This window comes from Parasteatoda tepidariorum, chromosome 1 (assembly GCF_043381705.1).
Source record: "Parasteatoda tepidariorum isolate YZ-2023 chromosome 1, CAS_Ptep_4.0, whole genome shotgun sequence".
NCBI lineage: Eukaryota > Metazoa > Arthropoda > Arachnida > Araneae > Theridiidae > Parasteatoda > Parasteatoda tepidariorum.
This window is the reverse complement of record NC_092204.1, coordinates 76,091,442-76,111,046: the sequence shown is the minus strand read 5'-3', so window position 1 is coordinate 76,111,046 and position 19,605 is coordinate 76,091,442. Positions and strand designations below refer to the sequence as shown.

Sequence of the window (19,605 nt, the reverse complement as noted above, 5' to 3'; positions counted from 1 at the left end):
ATTTTTGTCTTGTTATTTCACATTTGTGATTTTCGCTTATGCAAGATTCGCAAGGCGAGCAGAAAAAAAAAAAAAAAAAATGGATGAAAACATGTTTCTTAATTATGCATCTAAAGTTGTCAACAACTTTATAGCAATTTCAATTTCAATTTCTCTTACAGAAAATTATACATTGGGTGAAAAATACGTATACAAATTATAGTAATTCTTATTTATGTTAACGATATAGTTATTATAGTAATCGTATTTATTATGTACCAATCTCATTTATAATTTTAAGAAAAACAGTTTTTTTTTTTTTTNTTTTTTTTTTTTTTTTTTTTTTTTTTTTTTTTTTTTTTTTTTTTTTTACACAGAAAATTACAACAATAAATTTTTTTTTACATAAAAATGTGGAGCGAATAAATGTTTACGTGTTTTTTCGAATTAAGTTATGATAGAGCTCCTATGCCTATATTCGCGATCGCAACGCTCGAGTACGCCGTCTAGCGGGAGCCTGTAAATATCGGACATTAATTTATCACGTTTTCATTTAGTTCCATCAAAGTCATTGACTGAATCAGACGCCATTTTTTAGCAGCAAANGTTATAGTAATCTTTTTTATTTATTTGGCACTAATCTCAGTCATAACTCACCAATTTTTTAAAGAAAAAAATTCCATTTTTTTTCTGCAGATATTTTGAAAATATTACGAGGTAATTAAAATAAAAGTTAATAAAAACATGGCAATAATTATACTAAACATATTATGGCTAAGAATACGCAAAAATTTGGAACAGAAAAAATGTTCACGTTTTATTTAAAGTCGTGCAAGATTATTATAGATTTTATTATAAGTTTTGCTAGAAACCGAAACTAATTGTTTAATCCATTTATTATATGAAACAATAAATTTGTGAGAGAAAAAATTTTGCTCGAGAAATTCATAATATTCATAAAATATGTGGGTAATTACTAGAATATTCATAATATGTAGCTGGTAGGAGAATATTCATACAATACGTAGGTAAATGTTTGTTGAAATATGAGCGTTCGAATCGATGGTTCAATGGTTGCGGGTTCTGTTCTGAGTTGTTTATGGGACCGTTCACATAGTATGTGAAAACTTGCATTTACAACACTTCAGAGTTCCAAGTGAGAACCTGATTGGAGAAATTTGCGCATATGCGATTTTTTTTGCATGCAGCACTGAGTTTCCATTTTCTCGGCTACCCTGGCCCAACGTCTTTTTAAAAAAATTCTGTCTGATGAATTCTAAAAGGAACAGAAATGAGCAATAAAAAACGTTAAAAATTAAATGGAATGCATCGACTACTCGATAAAAACTTTTTCAGTTGAAAATGTTTGATTATGATATGTTACAAGAGATGTTTCCGAACTCTGTTGAATGAAAACCTAATGTTGCCTTTAATCGACTAGAAGATACTGATTTCTCGAACAATCACACAAGTTTCAAGCCATCCTGTTCTAAAAATTGTTTACTCATTGTAGGCATACTAATCGTTTCATTTGTTAAACTTCTTGTTATAAAAAATGTACGATTTTGCAGCTAATGCTATGGACTTTGCCAGTGATGAAGTCTCAACAGGGGTATTGCTATGATTTTTTATGTTCTTTTCTTACATATCGTTTATAATTTAGAAACGAAGTTAATTTTTATTCATCAAGCTGTGATTAAATATTTTTTTTGTTGTAAATGCTCTTAATCTCCAGTTATAGTAATGAATTACGTAATTTGCTTTACATATAGAAGGAATTATCTGTGTTTCTTGATTGTATTTTGCTATTAAATGTCCTTATATTATGCATTATAATAAAAAAAATTTGTACTTTTCGGTTAGCCGGACGTAAGCGAAAAGTCGATAAAAAATTGAGACCTCCATCAATTTTTTTTCGTTTTGATTATTTTTTAAACGCATAAAAATTAAATTGAAAAAAAAAATTCGAATTTCCTATTTTAGGTTCTCATTTTTTTATTCTGAATTCCAATGTTTATAAACTAATTCTCGGCCAGTACTGTTGGAGGAAATTTCTGTGACATCTACTATTTCCAAAGCAACAAATAGATTTTAAACTAATCTTCAGTTTTAATGAATTGCTTAATTTGTTTTACATATGGAAGGAATTATCAGTGTTACTTCATTGTACTTTGCTATTAAATGTCTGTGTGTGATAATAATGAAAATTTTAAAAAAAATCTGCTCAGAATTTGCCAAGATTTGGTGATCATGCAGCTTTTCAGGGGTCTGTCTAGGTTTTTCTGAGAGGTAGGGTGACCTGGGGTAATTCAGGATCACTCTGTTTCTGGGGTAAATAATGATCACCTAAGTTTTACAGAAAATAATAATTTTTTTTTTTTTTTAATTTGAGACATGGACAAGAATGCTGGTACACTTCAAACAGCATACTAACAGCATCAAAGTATAACTGCATTTACTTAATAAAAATTTTTTGTTTGATTTAACAAAATAAGTATCTTTTAAACTGCTTTCTGTATTTTCCATTTCAAAGATGGGTTTCAAAATGTGTACATTTCTGCAAAGATCCTCCTCCTTCTCTTAATAATAAATATTTTGAGTTACTTTCTTTTTCTTTGATATGAAAATAGTGTAAGCTTTTTTTTTAATTGTTTCACATCTACTGTAAATATTATAATTGATTATAGGAAACTATATCAAATGTTGCCCCCTACAGATGGGGTAATCATTGATCACTGGGGTAATTCCTGATCATTGTCATTTCTTTTTATAAATTGTATTAAAAATAGCTAATAAATAGCTAATTGTCTTTTCTTAAATAGCAGTTCATATTTATTAAGTGGAACAACTATAAAATATATTTTAACTGTAATCATAAAATTTGTTTTTAGCTGAATACAAGAAAAATGTGTTCGGATTTGCACCATTTCTGGTTTGTCTCCCAGCTATTGACATACCTTACTTAACCTTACACTCACTTAATGAAGTTACAAAATCCAGCAAAAGTAACCCATATGGGAACTCTTTCTTATATTCTAGCAGAACATGAGAATAAGTTGGCTGCTTGCCTAAAATGTATGACGCGATGCAAAGATTTTTGGAAAATTTAAAGTGTTAATCTTTATTCTTGTTTTTTAAATAAATCGTTTTATTAGCTGCTTAAACATATACAGTACAGAACCCGTTATCCGGAAATCGGAAAACCAAAAAACTGAAACGAAATTCGATAAATTTTCCCGCCATTTAAAAAAAAAAAAAAAAAATTCCCTCATAAGTTTTAGGATTTTTCTTTCTTTTTTGAAAGATGTTCACCTTACCATCATTTTAGAACTAATCATTAGTGTATTACTTCATCGTTTTTTCTTTTCTAAGATTATTTCCAAAAAATTTTTTTTAGTTGGGTTTAACAATAAAAAAAAAATTCTTTTTATAGCGATTCAGAAAACCGGAAAAATCAGTTATCCGGAATAGCGATGGTCCCGATCGTTCCGGATAATCGGTTCCCTACTATACTAAAGCTACGGAAAGAATTAGGTGAAAAAACGAAATTTTGTTGCTAAAATTGAGAATGCTATGTTTGCCTCATAAAAACTTGATAGCAATTTCTTCACCTAAATTTGATAGCATCATTTGGATCTAGCATAACTGGCCATTTGCCAAGAACAAAACAGAACTATGCTTAATCAATGAAATAATGTTATAACTAAACAGTATTGTAATAAAGTACAAAGAGCTGTGTTATAAACATAACCAAACACAAAAGTTTAAGAAAAAATAACCAAAAAGAAAGACTAGAGAGTACCACTGGTCCTGAGTTTTTACTTCAAACTGAAAAAGATACATTTTTCTTTCAAAAACTACATTAAATAGATTAAGTATAAATAGAATTCATTGATATTTTGTAACTTTTTGTACAATCATATTTATTATATCTTACTTGAATTGTACATATATTATTTATAAGTCTGATTCTTTTTAATAATTTAGTAACAAAATGCAAAAGATTTACAAGAAAAATCAAAATCAACCAAATCAAATATCAACCAATAATTAGTAGGTACAAGATTTGTTTGTTATTTTTGTAATTCTATTTGAAGCATAAATTTATCCGCAGTGTTTTTGTTGGCATAATTATAAAGGAAAAAGGACCTGACATACTACACCGTCGACCATTTTCACCAAATCTGAAAATAAATTTAGAAATGTTTCAAATTTAAATATCTCATTTTTTGCAATAAGAATAAGTTATGTTTGTATTTTGTCAATTTTTATTATCAATCGCTATATCAAAGTAAATTTGAAAGATACCGAAATGACTTTGATGCAATGTGGCCTAAATTGGTCAGCATAATAATACGTAAGTACTAGGAAAGATTTTCATATTTGTATTTGCAGCCAATAAATTGCCTAATTTTAGGGGCAATTGGGCCGTGGTGTAAGAGAAACTAAGGAAAGTATTACATAAGGAGATCAACTTAAAAGTATAACTTATAGCAAACAGGTATTGATTCAGAAATATCCCTAATATAAGTCCTATTTATCAGAAATTAAGTTTTAGTCAAAGAGACTAGTTACAGACAGTTAGAAACAGTTTTGATTGCACCAATTACACTGTCTGAAGTAAGTGTGCACATTCTGCGGCCTGTCGACTGTTTTCTGGTCAATTTCTTTTTTATTTCATAAACTAGTTTTTTTTCTCTTTTTTTTCTTAATTTTTGGCCGCAAGACCATGAATTGACCTTTCTCATTGTACCCCTATTTTGTTGAACCTCTTTGTAAATTTTTCTATTGTGCACTATTTTCCCATTACAGGGGTCTGTCTAGGTCAAATTTACTACTCTTTAGCGATGCCTTCACAAATTCAAATGTAGGGAAAACAGTAGTTTCACAAACTAATTTTTCTTAAAATTTTATTTTTGTATCCCTTAAGAAACAATAATTTTTACCACATTTTTGTGTTGATTTTTTAAAATAATTTTTAAATTATGTCTAAATTTTCACAAAATAGGTACCTCACAGAAAGACCTAGACAGACCCCTGCTTTAAGAATTACATGGGGAAAAGCTGCCATTATAAACAAATATTTGTAAAGGAAGAATAACCTTCAAAGGGTTATTAGGAAAAGTGTAAACTATTAATTAGAATATTGAATATTAATGAAAGATTTTTTTAAATGATACTTGATGTACTTTATTTATCATTTGATTGATTAAATTCTTTTTTACTAATAATGTATTTTTATTTCGCATGTTTAATATTATAGTTAGTCATGAATTTAATTTATTTAAAAATACATTTCATTTTAGACTACAATTATGGCTTGTGAGTTTAATAAAGGTGTTATAGTTGCAGCTGATTCTCGTACAACCATGAGGTAAGTTTGAAAGAACTATAATTTTCTTGTTAAAAAGTTAAACTAGCTCTTTTTGTTAAAAGCTTAAAGTTTAATTCCTAGTGTGAAAACTGAATGAAACAAGTGACAGAATTTAAAATAAGTAAACATTTATAAATTTTGACATGCAGTTCACTCTTTTTAATCAGAATTTCAAAAACAGGGATGGATGAGATTTTTTAGCGGATTTCCGCTTCTTTCACTTTTATCTCTTGAATTTCAGTTTTTTTTAAATCAAAAATTCAGATTTTTCTAAAAATTTCACTTTTTTATAAGTATTCCGCTTTTTCAGAAAATGCACCGATTTTCAAAAAGAAACAGAAAATTCAAACTACATAGCTACCAATCCTTTCTCATTTTTGCTTATTATAGCTATTTTCTATCCTTTTATTCGCAGCAGATAAGATTTTCCGAATTTTTTACCCGCCCTCCAGATAGATCCGATTTTTGTAGTTCAAACGATGCTGCTTCTGACAAGCCTTTTAGAGGTCCCAAGCCTGGAATCTGCTAATATCTCGATTCTTATTCACACGATTTTAATATCAAACATAGCTTTTCATATTNTATAATTTCCAGCTTTATTTTTTCAATTGGTAATTTTTATTTTCACTAAATGTTAAGTAGCAATGTAATCATCTATATAATAATAGATTAGTACACAATTGTATGTCAACACATTATTTATTACCTTAAACTGTCTGGAATTTATTATTAAAGGGTTGCGCTTGTGTAAAATTTACTAACGTGGAAATTCAGCTTTTTTGCCTTTTGGCTAATCTCATCCCTGCAAAAAGAAGTAGGAAAGTTTTGGCATTATTCAAAATTGAAATAATTAAAACAATGTTGAAAGATAATGACTGTTAGGTTCAAATATGTTGAGTTATAATATTATTTATTATGCAAATATAATAAAATTTCTCATGAAATCTAATTCATTTAATAATAAATTTTATTCTGTATTTCAGTTAATTTTATTTTATATAATTAAATATTTTTTTTTGTTAAAAATTAGTTAAATTTTGTTTTCAATATTAATTATTAAGTATAGGATAAATTATTAGTTATTATTATACTCCATGAGTTATTAATGTTTTATATTTCTCTGTAAACTTGACATACTCGTAAACTTCTTTAAATATCAGTCTTTAAAAGTCTTGGTGAAAAATTCAGTTTTTCTACCAACACCAAATTCTCATGTTTTTTCACCAAAATTTTAATAAGCAAAAAGTAAATGAAATAAAATTGAATGATAAAATTTTAAGATTGGAATTATTTCAAGAAATTCATGAGTAACTTAAATGAACCATATTTTTTAAGTAATTTCTTTAAGCTTATTTGTATTAAAAGTTTATTTTAATAATTGTTTTTAAAATACATTCAAATGATGTATTTAGTTTTTAAATTCTAACAAAAAAAAAATAATGCAAACTTATTTTAGGTACCTATAAAAAAATTTTTTATGTGAAGTATAAATCTTTTATTATTTTCTTTATCTCTTTCAGAACATATGTTTCAAGTCGTCTGACAGATAAACTTACCAAAATCACTGACCATATATATTGTTGTCGTTCTGGCTCCGCTGCCGATACTTTAGCCGTTACAGATGCTGTTAAATATCAGTTAGGATTATTACAGTGAGTAATTTTTGAATTTTGATATTTTTTGATAGTAAACTACAATTGTGTAGTTAATTTTTGATTGTACCAGATTGAATGTATCTGATCTCTATTTAGTATTGAAATTAGAATGTCCTACATTATATAGATCAGGGGTCTGTACAGGCCAAATTTACTTCCGTTTAGCAGTACCTTGACAAATTCAACTTTAGGAAAAACGGTAGTTTCACAAAATACTGTTTCTTTAAATTTTATTTTTGTATCCCATAAAAAACGATAAATCCATATTTTTACCATATTTCTGTGTTGATTTTTTAATTTAATTTCACAATTATGTCTAAATTTTCAAATTATGTTTAAATTTTCACAAAATAGGTACCTCTCAGAAAAACCTAGACAGACCCCTGTAGATATTGCTTTATGCCATGAGTTATCAGTTATGTAGATGAAGCAGATATGGGCATCTAAAATAGAAATGTTATTTCTTGGCAAAATCGGTGTTTTTTTGTTTTTTGAATTTATATTTGAGTCACATTCTAGCTATAAAATTGATATTAGTTCCAGATGTTCTGATCAACAGTGGTCTCTGTGCGTAACCCTGTGGCAGAACTTTTTCTGACTTTCTGCGACAAACCTAATTAGAACCAATATCTTTCTGCAAGATATTTTTATCGTTATAAATGTATGTGTAATGAATTTATAATAATCAATGAAATTCGTGTTTATAAAATAAGTCTACATGCATAGAATAAAACTGTAATTTCATAATATAAGTTTACATTTCTTAATAAGTTTAAATTGTTTAAGTATAAATTTGCATAATCTTCGATAATAACGAAAAGTTATAAATGTATAGATCTGCAGACAAAAATGCTTACTAGAGCATAAATAAAGATTACCCAGAACCTGTAATAAGATAGAACTTATAGAAATAGCTAAGAATGGACAAAAAGATTAAATTTATAAAACAAGATAACTGAATTTGAAGTATCAGTTTAAAACAGTATGATTTAATGTTTCACTATAGTAGTTATATCAGGTACAGAAACAAATCAGGTGAAAAAATTAATATTGAAGTTGAGTAATCAAAATAATAAAATAGTATTGACTATAACCGAATTCTAAAAGCAAAAAAATTAAAGCAATGTTTGTTTCAATTTTTTCTACATCTAATTAATTTTATCTAATTAATTAGATGCGATTAATATTGTACTGACTTATTGAAAGATTTTTTTTTTAAAAAAAGGAGGTAAATAAAACTTTTTTCGTGATCAGATTAAGTTCAGAACGAAAAAAATACACAGCGCTTGTGATTTCGCACTGTATTGTGTAAATATATAGCACTGATTCCACACGAAGTATGCAGAAGCAGTTTCCGACTCAATATGCTCAAGTCTATTCAACATCTCGAAACGAAATAGTCTTTATCAGTACTGAAACATCGGTATTAGAGCCATATTCATTGGATGCGATTTTTTTCGCATGCGTATGGAAACCTGTTTGAAAGTGACCAGTAAATATTTTTCACCAATCTGGTTTTCATTCGCATGCTAAAAAATCGTAGATAGTGAGATATCTTTCAGGCTTTATTTCATTTATCGTTAGATTGCGCTTTTTTTTTAATTTTTTTTTTATCGACGATTTAATTCAAAGCATATAGGCATTTTTAGATGTTGTCGACTTCCATCTTATTTCTTTTTCGGAATGCCGCCTTGATAAATCAGTTTTCAAATTTGTTTTAACTATTGTGGCTTCACAATTGCAACAAATAACCTTTTCGCTAGACATGATTTTTTTAAAAAAAGAATCTTTTTACGCATGAAATTTTCCACATAAGTGCAAAAAATATAAAATGCTCTGTTCTCATAAAAAAACACAAAGCAAATTACTGCGCCAGCGATAGAGGCCGAAGTTGGCAAATTTCCAAAAATAGCTTAATAAAGGGGAAAAAAATTCTCCCCTTTTTATCCAGTAACTGTTTGTGTTGGAGATTAACGGAGAATAACGAGCGCTTTCTCCTTCCGCGGTACGCTAGAAAAAAAAATATTTAAAACAATTCTGTAAGAAAAAAATTTTGCAGAACCATTATTGCTTCTGCAGAAATTTTTTGTCTCTGAAGAAAATGATTTTTTTTTTGTTGGTAAAACAGCTTCTGTTTCTGCAGAATTTATTTTGAGAACTTTTGCTTGTGGCAAACCAAAAATTTTTATTTCCCAAATAAAAAAAATCTTTCTGCAAGAAATCAGTCGCTTTCTGCGACAATGTCGCTGTGTCGCCGTGTTTCTGCCACGGGGGTGCGTAATATATATATATATAAATTTTAATGACTGTATTTATTTATTATACAGTGTTACCAAGTTCTAATTATAGAATTGCATATTGATTTTTATAACTTTTACTTTGTCAAGTAAGTTATAAAGCATTTTGAACTACAATCTGAATAAATGTATCACTGGCTTTATTTTCATGTTGTTGTTAAATATTTTCATTACCTTATTATAGTGTTTAAGTAATAGTGTTTTTTGAGCTGTTATAAACTGCATGTTAATTGCCAAAGGTAATTTGTGATGGTTTATTGTTTTTCTCTCTCTTATTCATATTATTTTGGTACAGAGCATGTTTTTTCTCTCTTAGATATAAACACTCGAAAAAGTTTTTCCTTGTTAATTTTTTAGTTAACTCTACTATTTTTTCTTTTTATCTGAAGTTCTGTATTTAATATAAGTAATCATCTTAGTGCTCAGAAAACATTTTTTCAAATTATGGATCATTAATTTTCTAACTGCTATTACAATTTATTATAACATATCAATCAATGTTAACATATAAAAGTATTAAAATTTAATTTGAAGCCTGAAATGTTGATTTTTAATTTAAAAAAAAAAAGAAAAATCTGATTAATCCCTTATTATAGATTAAATTGCATCTGTAACACAATATCAATGTTATACTTTTGATTTGGATATTTTTTATAACAATTACATTAAGAATTGCAGTTAGATTTTATTATATTAATAAAAATTATTTTATTAATTATTCTTGTTTCATTAAAAAAGTTTATAATTATTCCTTTAATAACTAATTTTTTCTTTTCTTTCCTAGAATGGAATTGGGTGAACCAGTTAGTGTGAAAATTGCTGCAAATGATGTCAAGCAAATTTGCTATAACTACAGAGAGTCCCTGTCTGCAGGAATGATTATTGCTGGTTGGGATAGAAAATTAGGAGGACAAGTATGTATTTGAACGGTATAATGATATTAAAAGCTAGTTTGAATGAATGCTCAAATTTATGTAACTCAAAACATTTTTTAGGTATACAGTATACCATTGGGAGGCATGGTTATGAGACAAAAATGTTGCATTGGTGGATCAGGGAGTGGATTTATTTATGGATTTGTTGATGAACATTACAGACCCGATATGTCCAAAGAAGAATGCATTCAATTTTGTCTAAAAGGTATTTTATTGTTAATTTATATTAATGATGAATTGTTATAATTTTATCATTTCTTTGAAATTGCATTAGTTTATTTCTGGTGTGTGAACATATTTTACCAAACCAATTATGTTTCATAGACAAATTGCTTTTAATTGATATTTTTCCTACTTAGTGATTGGTATAGTACTACATTAGTGTCTTGAGCTATTTAAGTGATGCTAGTTTCCTTCATTCAATTTTCTGTATAATTAATATTCACAATTTATAGCAATTTTTCTCTTGTTAACACTTAAACAAAGGGTCGAATCTGCTATGTCCTTCTTGGTTTTCAGGTATTTTTTTAAAAAAATGAAATAAACATGTATGAATTTTAAGCCTCACTTTGGATTTATCACTTGTTATAAATCAATTTTCGAGATTTAAATGAATAGTGGTATTTGTTTGTTTTGTTCACAATACAATTAACAGTACCTATTTTTATGGTAACAAAATTACTTAAAATACTACCTAGCTTAAAAAGCAATACTATAATAGGACCAACAAACAGGTTGTAAAATTAATGTTGCCAAAAAATAATAATAAAATCTGCTTAAAATGAAAAATTAACACATTATCAAATAAAAAATGTAATTAAGAATGTAAATCTTTATTACCTATTCTAGAAAGTCACAATAGAAAAAGTTAAATTTATATATATACCGTCAGTTAAGTATTAAGTAGCATCTCTCATAAACCTTATTTACAACACTTCCAGATGAATGTGTTAGATACAATCAGTTTAATAAATCTGTTCACAAATGAAGAGACAATGGATTTTAATTGCTTCTTTATTTTAAGTAAAGTGTGAATTATAATAAGGTGCAAACAATTCATGCAAGCACAAACAGGCTATTTAAACTGTTCTTAATGTATATTATCAACCTTGAAAGAAAATCCTTAATTGAAATAAACTGAAACTATTAGTAGTTTAAATTAAAAGATCTTTTTTTAAGCAGTTCAAAGAAGTTTATTTGAGAGAATATAATATCTTTCTAACTATTACTGCCATTACTTGCATTTGAGATTTATTTATAATTTGCTAGATGATGTTAGATTGAACTTATGGATTTTATCAATTCTATTGATTTAATCTAAAATTCTTTTAATGTTAGTATGTTTTAGAATTTTTTTTACATGTTATTAAAGAATATATGTTAAAGAATAAGTTACTAACGTATAAAAGGAGTTTTAATATCTGTTACTATTTAAAATTATAAATTGAAGAATCAATAGAAAATGTTGCTATTTAAGTAACCGAACATACAGCTAGTTTATGTAGTTTTTATATTTAATTTCTTTTAACTATTTATAATATCCTTATCTATTGATTTTTTTTTACTGTGCAATAATTTGCATAAAATTTATAATTCATAATATCTACTTTATTTTTATTCTCTCATATTATTAACTTTGGGGCTGTTAGAGGATTAGATCCAAAATAAATCGGAGTTACACATGCTAAAAAAAAAATGTAATTTTTTTTCTTCTCAATGTCTTTTATAGCTGTTTCACAAGCTATGTGGAGAGATCATTCAAGTGGTGGAGTTATAAGAATGGGAATCATTACAGAAGAAGGTGTAGAAAAGGAGCTTTTCATTAATGATGAAGTTCCTAAGTACAATAAGTTTTCGTAATTTGTGTTGTAATTTTTATGATAATAAAATTTCCTTTGTCTTAATGACAATGTCATTTCTTTCCTGTTATATATTTTGTTTTTTACTTTTCATATAGAAAGATTTTACATTTTGTTCACAGATTCATTGCAATGTGGAAACATTTATATACAAACAACTTCAAATGCAGATTTAAGGTCTTAATTTTCTCTTCTGTAAAAGTGCAGATTTAAGCAGATTCCAGCCTTATTATATTATTCACTTAAAAATTAGCATTTGTTTTAGCTTTGAAAATTCAAAAATAAATAAAATAACATTAACTTAATTTTTGTTTGTTTTGTAATATTTTATATAAAAAAAAAGAAAGAAGCTAAAACTGAATTTAAAAATTTTAATTGCTAAAAACACGATTCATATATCTTACTTGTTATGGTAAAAGTAGCTGTCATAGTTTTAGACTGACAAAGTTTAGTATCAAAAACATGCTGTGCTTATGTCATTGATATGGGTCATTCTCACAAAAAGGTGATTTTTTAAGTCCCTTAGTAATAAATATTAGCAAATACAGCAGATTTCTTAATATTTTTCTTCATTATTTTCTGTAAAGTTCTAACTAACAAATCATATGCATTTCTGCTAAATGTATTTAATATTTCATTCTTATTTTTTAATAACATAACTTCAAAATCCCCTCCGTGGACGTCACTACGTCTGTGACACAAAATAATTTTTAATTGCTGTTAAACAATTTAAATGTTATTTTAATGATTTTTTAGTTTTAGCTAGTTAAATGTTTATAGTAACTTTTTATTTAATATTTAAAAAAAAAAAAATTTTATAAAATAAATGACTAGTAAACTTTGTCCATCAAAAATGAAATCTCCCTCCATGGACAATTAATATAGTTCGGTAAATAAGCAATAAAGGGCAGCATATGCGAAATCCCTATAAGACAGCTGCTGGGAAAGGTAACCATTCTATTTTCTAATGTTAACTGTCAGTTGTTTTTGTTCTCTTTGGTGTCAGTTTTGGATTGTTGTGTTCAACTGGGGATTGGAAAAGTTCTCACCGTATACTCCGTGGACATCATAAAGACGGTACGAGAAAATTATTTTATTTTTGATAGATGAATTTTAGATTGCAAAAATAGTATATTTAATAAAAAGAACTGCACCATTTTTGTAACTTTAAAATCAAAAATCAGTAAAATTCAAGAACTAGTTTTTGTCTCCTTCGTGGACGTAACAAGTCCACGGAGGAGAACACACAGTCAATGGAAGAGACAATGTGTTAGTTAACCATAATACAATTTAAATAATTAAAAGACTATTTTCTTTTAATTGATATTTTTTTAAATGCAACAAATGTGTTAATTTGTTTGTATTTTTAAAGGAAATCAATTAAGTTTAACTTTTTCTTATTGGAGAAGTAAATATTGGCAATTTTTCTAAATACTTTCTGTGATGTTTAACTTTTTTTTTCTCTTCAAATTTAAAAAAAAATGGTAAAACCAAAATGTAAAAAAAGAAAGCAATCAAAGGTTCAAATGCAAAAGAGAAGGGAACAGAAAAAACTCAGTATGAGACAAGCTTGACAGAAATTAAAAGCAAACCCTAAATTGTTTGAAGAAAGTAAAAAAAAAAAGAGCAAGAAACTTTAAAATCTGTATCAGAAAAGGGTTTAACAGAAAAATTTTGATTAAATGTACTTAAATTTCTAGAAATTGATAGAGCAAGCCGTTTGTGCCTAGGGAAAAAGGGAACAATAACAAGAAGAGAAAAAACAAAAACGTTATTTGGATGACAGTATGTTTAACTTGCATAAAATGTTCATAAAAGCATACCCTCAACTTTCATGTGGAGTCTGAATTTTTATTTCAATAGTTTTTACATTTTAATTTATTAATATTCAGTAAGAGTTACTTAAAAAATTGTACACCTAGGCTAAAAATGGATGTTTCCTTTCATAGCAGCATGATTAATTGGAAGTAGCTCTATCTCTAATAATGAAATACTTTATTATTTACTTATTAATGTTAAACTAATATCAGTTGTACTCAATAATTAATGAATTAGTCTTCATTAACATTTTATATTTTATAACATAAAATGTCTCTTCCGTCGACTATTACATTTCCGTCCGTGGACAAGGCAGAATTTCAAATATTTTAAATCTTGTAAAAAATAAAATAGAAAACTTGACCATTGTTATAAGGACATATAACAAAATCAAATAAAGACATTTATGTAATTTTTATCACTTTTTTAATTACTTTAAGAAAATTTTTTAGTCTATTTATACCTTTTCAGTGAGAATGACCCATATATAAAATGAGATGAAATTTTTTTTTTTTTCCCTTTCAAAAATTTGGTTACACATAAAACCTATAAAAATTCTGTTGAGACTGAACAATTCAAAAGTTTAAAGATGCAGTTAATATTACAAAATACCTAAAGAACGATTGATTAGCTTTTAATTGCTAAAACATATTTTCTGTGAGATACTAAATTACAGACAAACAAAATAATTTATTGAACACATAATACTTGTATATCTATTCAAATAACAATATTGCACAAAGTTTAAGGCACTTTTTACAGTAAGAAATTGTACAAATATAAAATTTCATTAATATTACCAGGTACATTTAATACTTTTAAAAAATATACTTGAGAAAATTTTGATTTCTAAAACATGCAGGACTATTTTGAAAATATTTGAATGCTTTTTTATCTTAAATAGCAAAACAAACTCTAGTTAAAATTTTAATGAGAAATGTAAAATAAATTTAAAATTTTTTTCTTCAAGCTCCATACTTCCAACATGTTTTTATTAATGATTAGTCCGAACAGTTTTTTTCTTTTAGGAGTTCATCATTTAACAATAATTAAAAACTATGGTAAATATCGCACAATTTTTAGTCTCTTGCTCTAAAAACGGAACATGATAGTTTTTTTTTTATTTCTTTACTATCACTTTGCCAGTTAACTGCCTAACTAATGTGATGTAAAGGTAAAATTTGCTTTTCGATTCTGGCATTAAAGAATTACAGTTTCCATGTAGTAAATTAATTTTTCCAGTACAATTATGATAAAAATCGAAAACTTTGCTATATCCATGGTGCCTCCACCATTCACATAACTGTCTATTCCATGTGCATGGAATTTCAGGATACTCGAGGCTAATTAAAATATAAAAATCCTGATCACCTAAATGACCTTAAAATTTGTACTTTTCCTAATGTGATGTAAAGGTAAAATTTGCTTTACGATTCTGGCATTAAAGAATTACAGTTTCCATGTAGTAAATAAATTTTTCCAGTACAATTATGATATAAATCGAAAACTTTGCTATATCCATGGTGCCTCCACCATTCACATAACTGTCTATTCCATGTGCATGGAATTTCATGAAAAATTTCGGGATACTCGAGGCTAATTAAAGTATAAAAATCCTGATCACCTAAATGACCTTTAAACTTGTACTTTTCCACGAGATTTTGAATATAAGTAGAATTGTCCACAATGTTTTTATAGAGAGAAGAATTTCCAATTTTTTGCAAATGCAATAGCAAAACTCCACTGTTGAAGCCTGAAGAACCATTGGGGGGTGGGCCACCGATTCTAGAATCGTTATGAAGTTTGCGATATTCACTGAGAATATGTCGATAAACAGGTTGCTGTTCTCTGGCCATCCCAATCAGAGCTTTATTGGAGAATTTTGTGAACTCGTTAAATAAATATTTGATGTCATTTAAAATTTTTACATCAATATCGAGCATTATTAAATATTTTAAATTAATAATTTTGTATAAAGCTATAGATACGTAAAATAATTCATCACTGTAATAAGCTCCTTGTTTAACACTGAAGTATGGTCTAATTGTATGGATTAAGTCTTGCAAAGGCTTTACAAATATATTTACATCGTATAAGCTAACCTAAAAGAGATAAGGAAAAAAATTTATTTTACTTTCATGTAAAACAAACAAAATAAAAAATAGACTTACAATCTAAAGTAATTGAAATTTTTTTAATAGACTAGTAAGGAATTGTAAAAAAATAATCCTACTGAATTGAAGTGGACATTTTTTTAAATTTCCAATGAGTAGCACAAGTGTGTTCTCCAGAAGTGGTATCCACTCTTTCAAGACCACCACAATGGGTGAGATACCGTTGGCCATGTTAATTTGGACGTCTAGTTTCTGCCACACTAGATGGCAGCACCGAGACTCTTATTTGGATGCTAAAGTGCACTAGGAATTTTAATTTTGCCGGAAATGCCAAGAAAGCACTCCAGGGATCTTTTACATGCCGCATAATCATACGACATGGCTGCTGAGGATTTTCTGCATCCCGAAAATCAGGTGCCTGGGCCGGGGATTGAACCCGCAGACTTGAGACCGAAAGTGGAAAAATATACTTGATAATATAAATAAAAATTTCATTTGCTTTAAGAGATAGTAAGATTCAACATTTTTTGAGCACTCAAATTAATTAATGCTTATTCCCAAGACCTGCTAGATGTGAATGAGGCAAGCCAGAGATTTTTTAAAATGCCTAAAATCCAAGTGGCAGGATTATGGCGATATTATCACAGAACAATACTGAGTTTTTGCAGAAAATTTTCATCTTAGGGAAGTAAAAATTGTATTTATTTTTTTTTTCTGCAGAAATTTTCAAAATATTTTTTTTCCTTTCATATTCTGAATTATATTTAAAAGATGCCTTTCTCGCACTTCGGATAAGAAAGAAATGCTTGTGATTTTTATAATCTTATTTGAGAATTTAAAAAAAAATTGAAAATGACTGGCTTCATCTAAAATTTCAAATAGATAATGTATAAAATAAATTCCAAAAGTTGAAAAGATNGGATCTTTTACATGCCGCATAATCATACGACATGGCCGCTGAGGATTTTCTGCATCCCGAAAATCAGGTGCCTGGGTCGGGGATTAAACCCGCAGACTTGAGACCGAAAGTGGAAAAATATACTTGATAATATAAATAAAAAATTTCATTTGCTTTAAGAGATAATAAGATTCAACATTTTTTGAGCACTCAAATAAATTAATGCTTATTCCCAAGACCTGCTAGATGTGAATGAGGCAAGCCAGAGGTTTTTTAAAATGCCTAAAGTCCAAGTGGCAGGATTATGGCAATATTATCACAGAACAATACTGAGTTTTTGCAGAAAATTTTCGTCTTCGGGAAGAAAAAATTCTAATTTTTTTTTTCTGCAGAAATTTTCAAAATATATATTTTTTCTTCATATTCCGAATTATATTTAAAAGATGCCTTTCTCACACTTCGGATAGGAAAGAAATGCTCGTGATTTTTATAATCTTATTTGAGAATTTAAAAAAAAATTGAAAATGACTGGCTTCATCTAAAATTTCAAATAGATAATGTATAAAATAAATTCCAAAAGTTGAAAAGATAGTTTCGTGAAATCATATACTTGAATTCATTTTGTCCACAATGTTTTTATAGAGAGAAGAATTTCCAATTTTTTGCAATAGCAAGAACACCATACTTACATTTCAATGAAATATGACTGAGTGGGGATTCTGTTACAAATTCAGATTTGTAGCAAAAGAATTGATTTATCAAGAATTGATTAATCAGTTGAGATCCCTCTTTTCTTTTAAATTTTGTTGAAATAAAATTGATCTAACAATTTTTATATATATTGCACATAAAAATTTTAAATTATGCATTTGAGTCTTGACTATTGCTCCAAACTCTCTTTGATTCCAATAATATATGTACTAGTGCTTTGATTTTTTATTTTTTTTAATCCTAATATCTTTTATTGATCAGTTATTATTATTGATATTCTTCTGATTCGTTTTAAAAATACCAATATTTTTCTAATTATGAATTTAAGAAATCGCTCTTTGACAGGATCAATATGTGCTGATATTCTTGTTAATCCATGCGGTGTTTCCAATTGTACTTTTGACAGTTATTGCTACGAATTTTCACGTTTAAAAAAATACTAAATAAATAATAAATAATACTACGTTTAAAAAAATTTTAATGCAATTTTATTACATGCAGAACTCAAATTGGTTATATGATTATTTTCTTTTAATGTGGGGATTTCAAAGTTTTGTCTTTTTGTTGTTTCTCATCCCCACTGGTCTAGCGTAGCTAGACCAGGTCCATGAGTCCATTCACCCACAGGAAAATGAGTTGAATCAAAAAATTGATCAAAAAATGAGTTGATTTAAAATCAACAAACCCTGATTGAGATTATCCCATTTTTGGTTTACTAAATAAGTTTATTAAGAAAAAGAAGATTTACATAATGATACCTATACAGAAATATCCTCCTAAGAAAATACAGTGCACGAGTATATTCAATTTGTCATGGGGATTTTCTTAATATGTCATTTAGCTTCCTTCATGAGAAGATTTCTGTAATGAAATCTACATCAAAACAATTGCCAAGTTTTGACAACAAGCAGTAGCTCCCGAGAAATTAAAAAAAGAAACAAAAAACATCAGAGAAGATGGGGATATTTCTGTATCGTGATCTGTCGTGCCAACTATAATCACCAAGATGCCAAATAGATATTAAACATGCAATGTTTTTTTTAAAAAAATATCTACGTTTGCCCAAGGTTCGCTACTAGTTGTATCTTTCGAGTTGGTCCCTTTCTGTGACGTCTTTTTTTATATATTGCAGGTCTGTTACCCGGAAGTTGCCAAGACTTGGCCATTATTCTGCCACAAATTATGATAAATAAATTTCCCCAAAGGGGGACCAACTCAAAGGGTATAACTCGTTGCAACTTCAACATATATCTTTAAATTTTCCAAGTTTAAAATCCCTTTCACGTCTTAGTGATTGTAGTGACATGAACAGGAACCAAAGCAGAAATATCCTCTATTTAACTTTATTTATGTAGGCATTATATGACAGTGGCGTCTTTCACTGAAAAAAAAACATTCTAAAGAAAAGGAAAAATGCATTAATACCTGAGTTGCGGTTTTGGCTAAAGGGGCTGCATTTTCTAGCATATTAATGGCATCATTAACACTGGAGTCATCTGTGAGAATATGTAGGTGAAGATGTACAGACGAGTGCATAAGAAGTGACGAAATACATCGATTGAAATTATTTTTCAATCTTACATTACGATTTGCATGAACAAATGACAACATTACATTAATAGGTTCCTCGTGAGAATTATCTGAAAGTATCGTAAAATGTAAGAACTCAGCTTTGTTCAAAGATGCATTATTTTTGAATGGACATAAAACACAAGAACGAACAGTTGGCGAGCGAATTCTGCTAATAAGCTCGTCACTGACAAGAAATAAAAATATTAATAATAAAACGACCGAAGTTAAGAAACAGATTCTAATTTTTGTTCTTGTTACATTACATTGAAACATAATGAAAGAATTTTCGATAAATTAATGCGATTTTCTCACACTGAGACATTCGAAACGAGAAAATCGTACCAGGGTTTTATGACCCTTTTCCAGCGAGTAAGAAGGCCCTTTTCAAATGTT

The 19,605-nt window shown here is 27.9% G+C and overlaps 2 protein-coding genes across 2 annotated transcripts; one reads left to right on the top strand and one right to left on the bottom strand.

Annotated features, from left to right (window-relative positions):
- The first annotated feature begins 1,286 nt into the window (after nucleotides 1-1,286).
- LOC107453467 (proteasome beta1 subunit) lies at nucleotides 1,287-12,144 on the top strand. Its single transcript, XM_016070313.4, has 6 exons — nucleotides 1,287-1,591; nucleotides 5,286-5,353; nucleotides 6,874-7,005; nucleotides 10,090-10,219; nucleotides 10,301-10,445; nucleotides 11,970-12,144. The coding sequence occupies exons 1-6, from the start codon at nucleotides 1,535-1,537 to the stop codon at nucleotides 12,098-12,100; spliced, it is 663 nt and encodes a 220-aa protein (XP_015925799.1). The 5' UTR covers nucleotides 1,287-1,534; the 3' UTR covers nucleotides 12,101-12,144.
- A 2,840-nt stretch (nucleotides 12,145-14,984) lies between these two features.
- Nucleotides 14,985-19,569, bottom strand: LOC107453466 (xyloside xylosyltransferase 1). The gene is made up of 2 exons (XM_016070311.4): nucleotides 19,066-19,569; nucleotides 14,985-16,019 (listed from the first exon to the last, which is right to left on the bottom strand). The coding sequence occupies exons 1-2, from the start codon at nucleotides 19,483-19,485 to the stop codon at nucleotides 15,345-15,347; spliced, it is 1,095 nt and encodes a 364-aa protein (XP_015925797.2). The 5' UTR covers nucleotides 19,486-19,569; the 3' UTR covers nucleotides 14,985-15,344.
- Between the last annotated feature and the right edge of the window lie 36 nt (nucleotides 19,570-19,605).

What these genes read in the sequence shown, in the direction of transcription:
- LOC107453467 (XM_016070313.4), top strand. Translation starts at nt 1,535, where the DNA reads ATGTACGATTTTGCAGCTAATGCTATGGACTTTGCCAGTGATGAAGTC. An exon ending in GATTCTCGTACAACCATGAG is followed by an intron (nt 5,354 to 6,873) that starts GTAAGTTTGAAA and finishes TATCTCTTTCAG; the next exon opens with AACATATGTTTCAAGTCGTC. An exon ending in CATTCAATTTTGTCTAAAAG is followed by an intron (nt 10,446 to 11,969) that starts GTATTTTATTGT and finishes TGTCTTTTATAG; the next exon opens with CTGTTTCACAAGCTATGTGG.
- LOC107453466 (XM_016070311.4), bottom strand. Translation starts at nt 19,485, where the DNA reads ATGTTTCAATGTAATGTAACAAGAACAAAAATTAGAATCTGTTTCTTA. An exon ending in TAGCCAAAACCGCAACTCAG is followed by an intron (nt 16,020 to 19,065) that starts GTATTAATGCAT and finishes TATCTCTTTTAG; the next exon opens with GTTAGCTTATACGATGTAAA.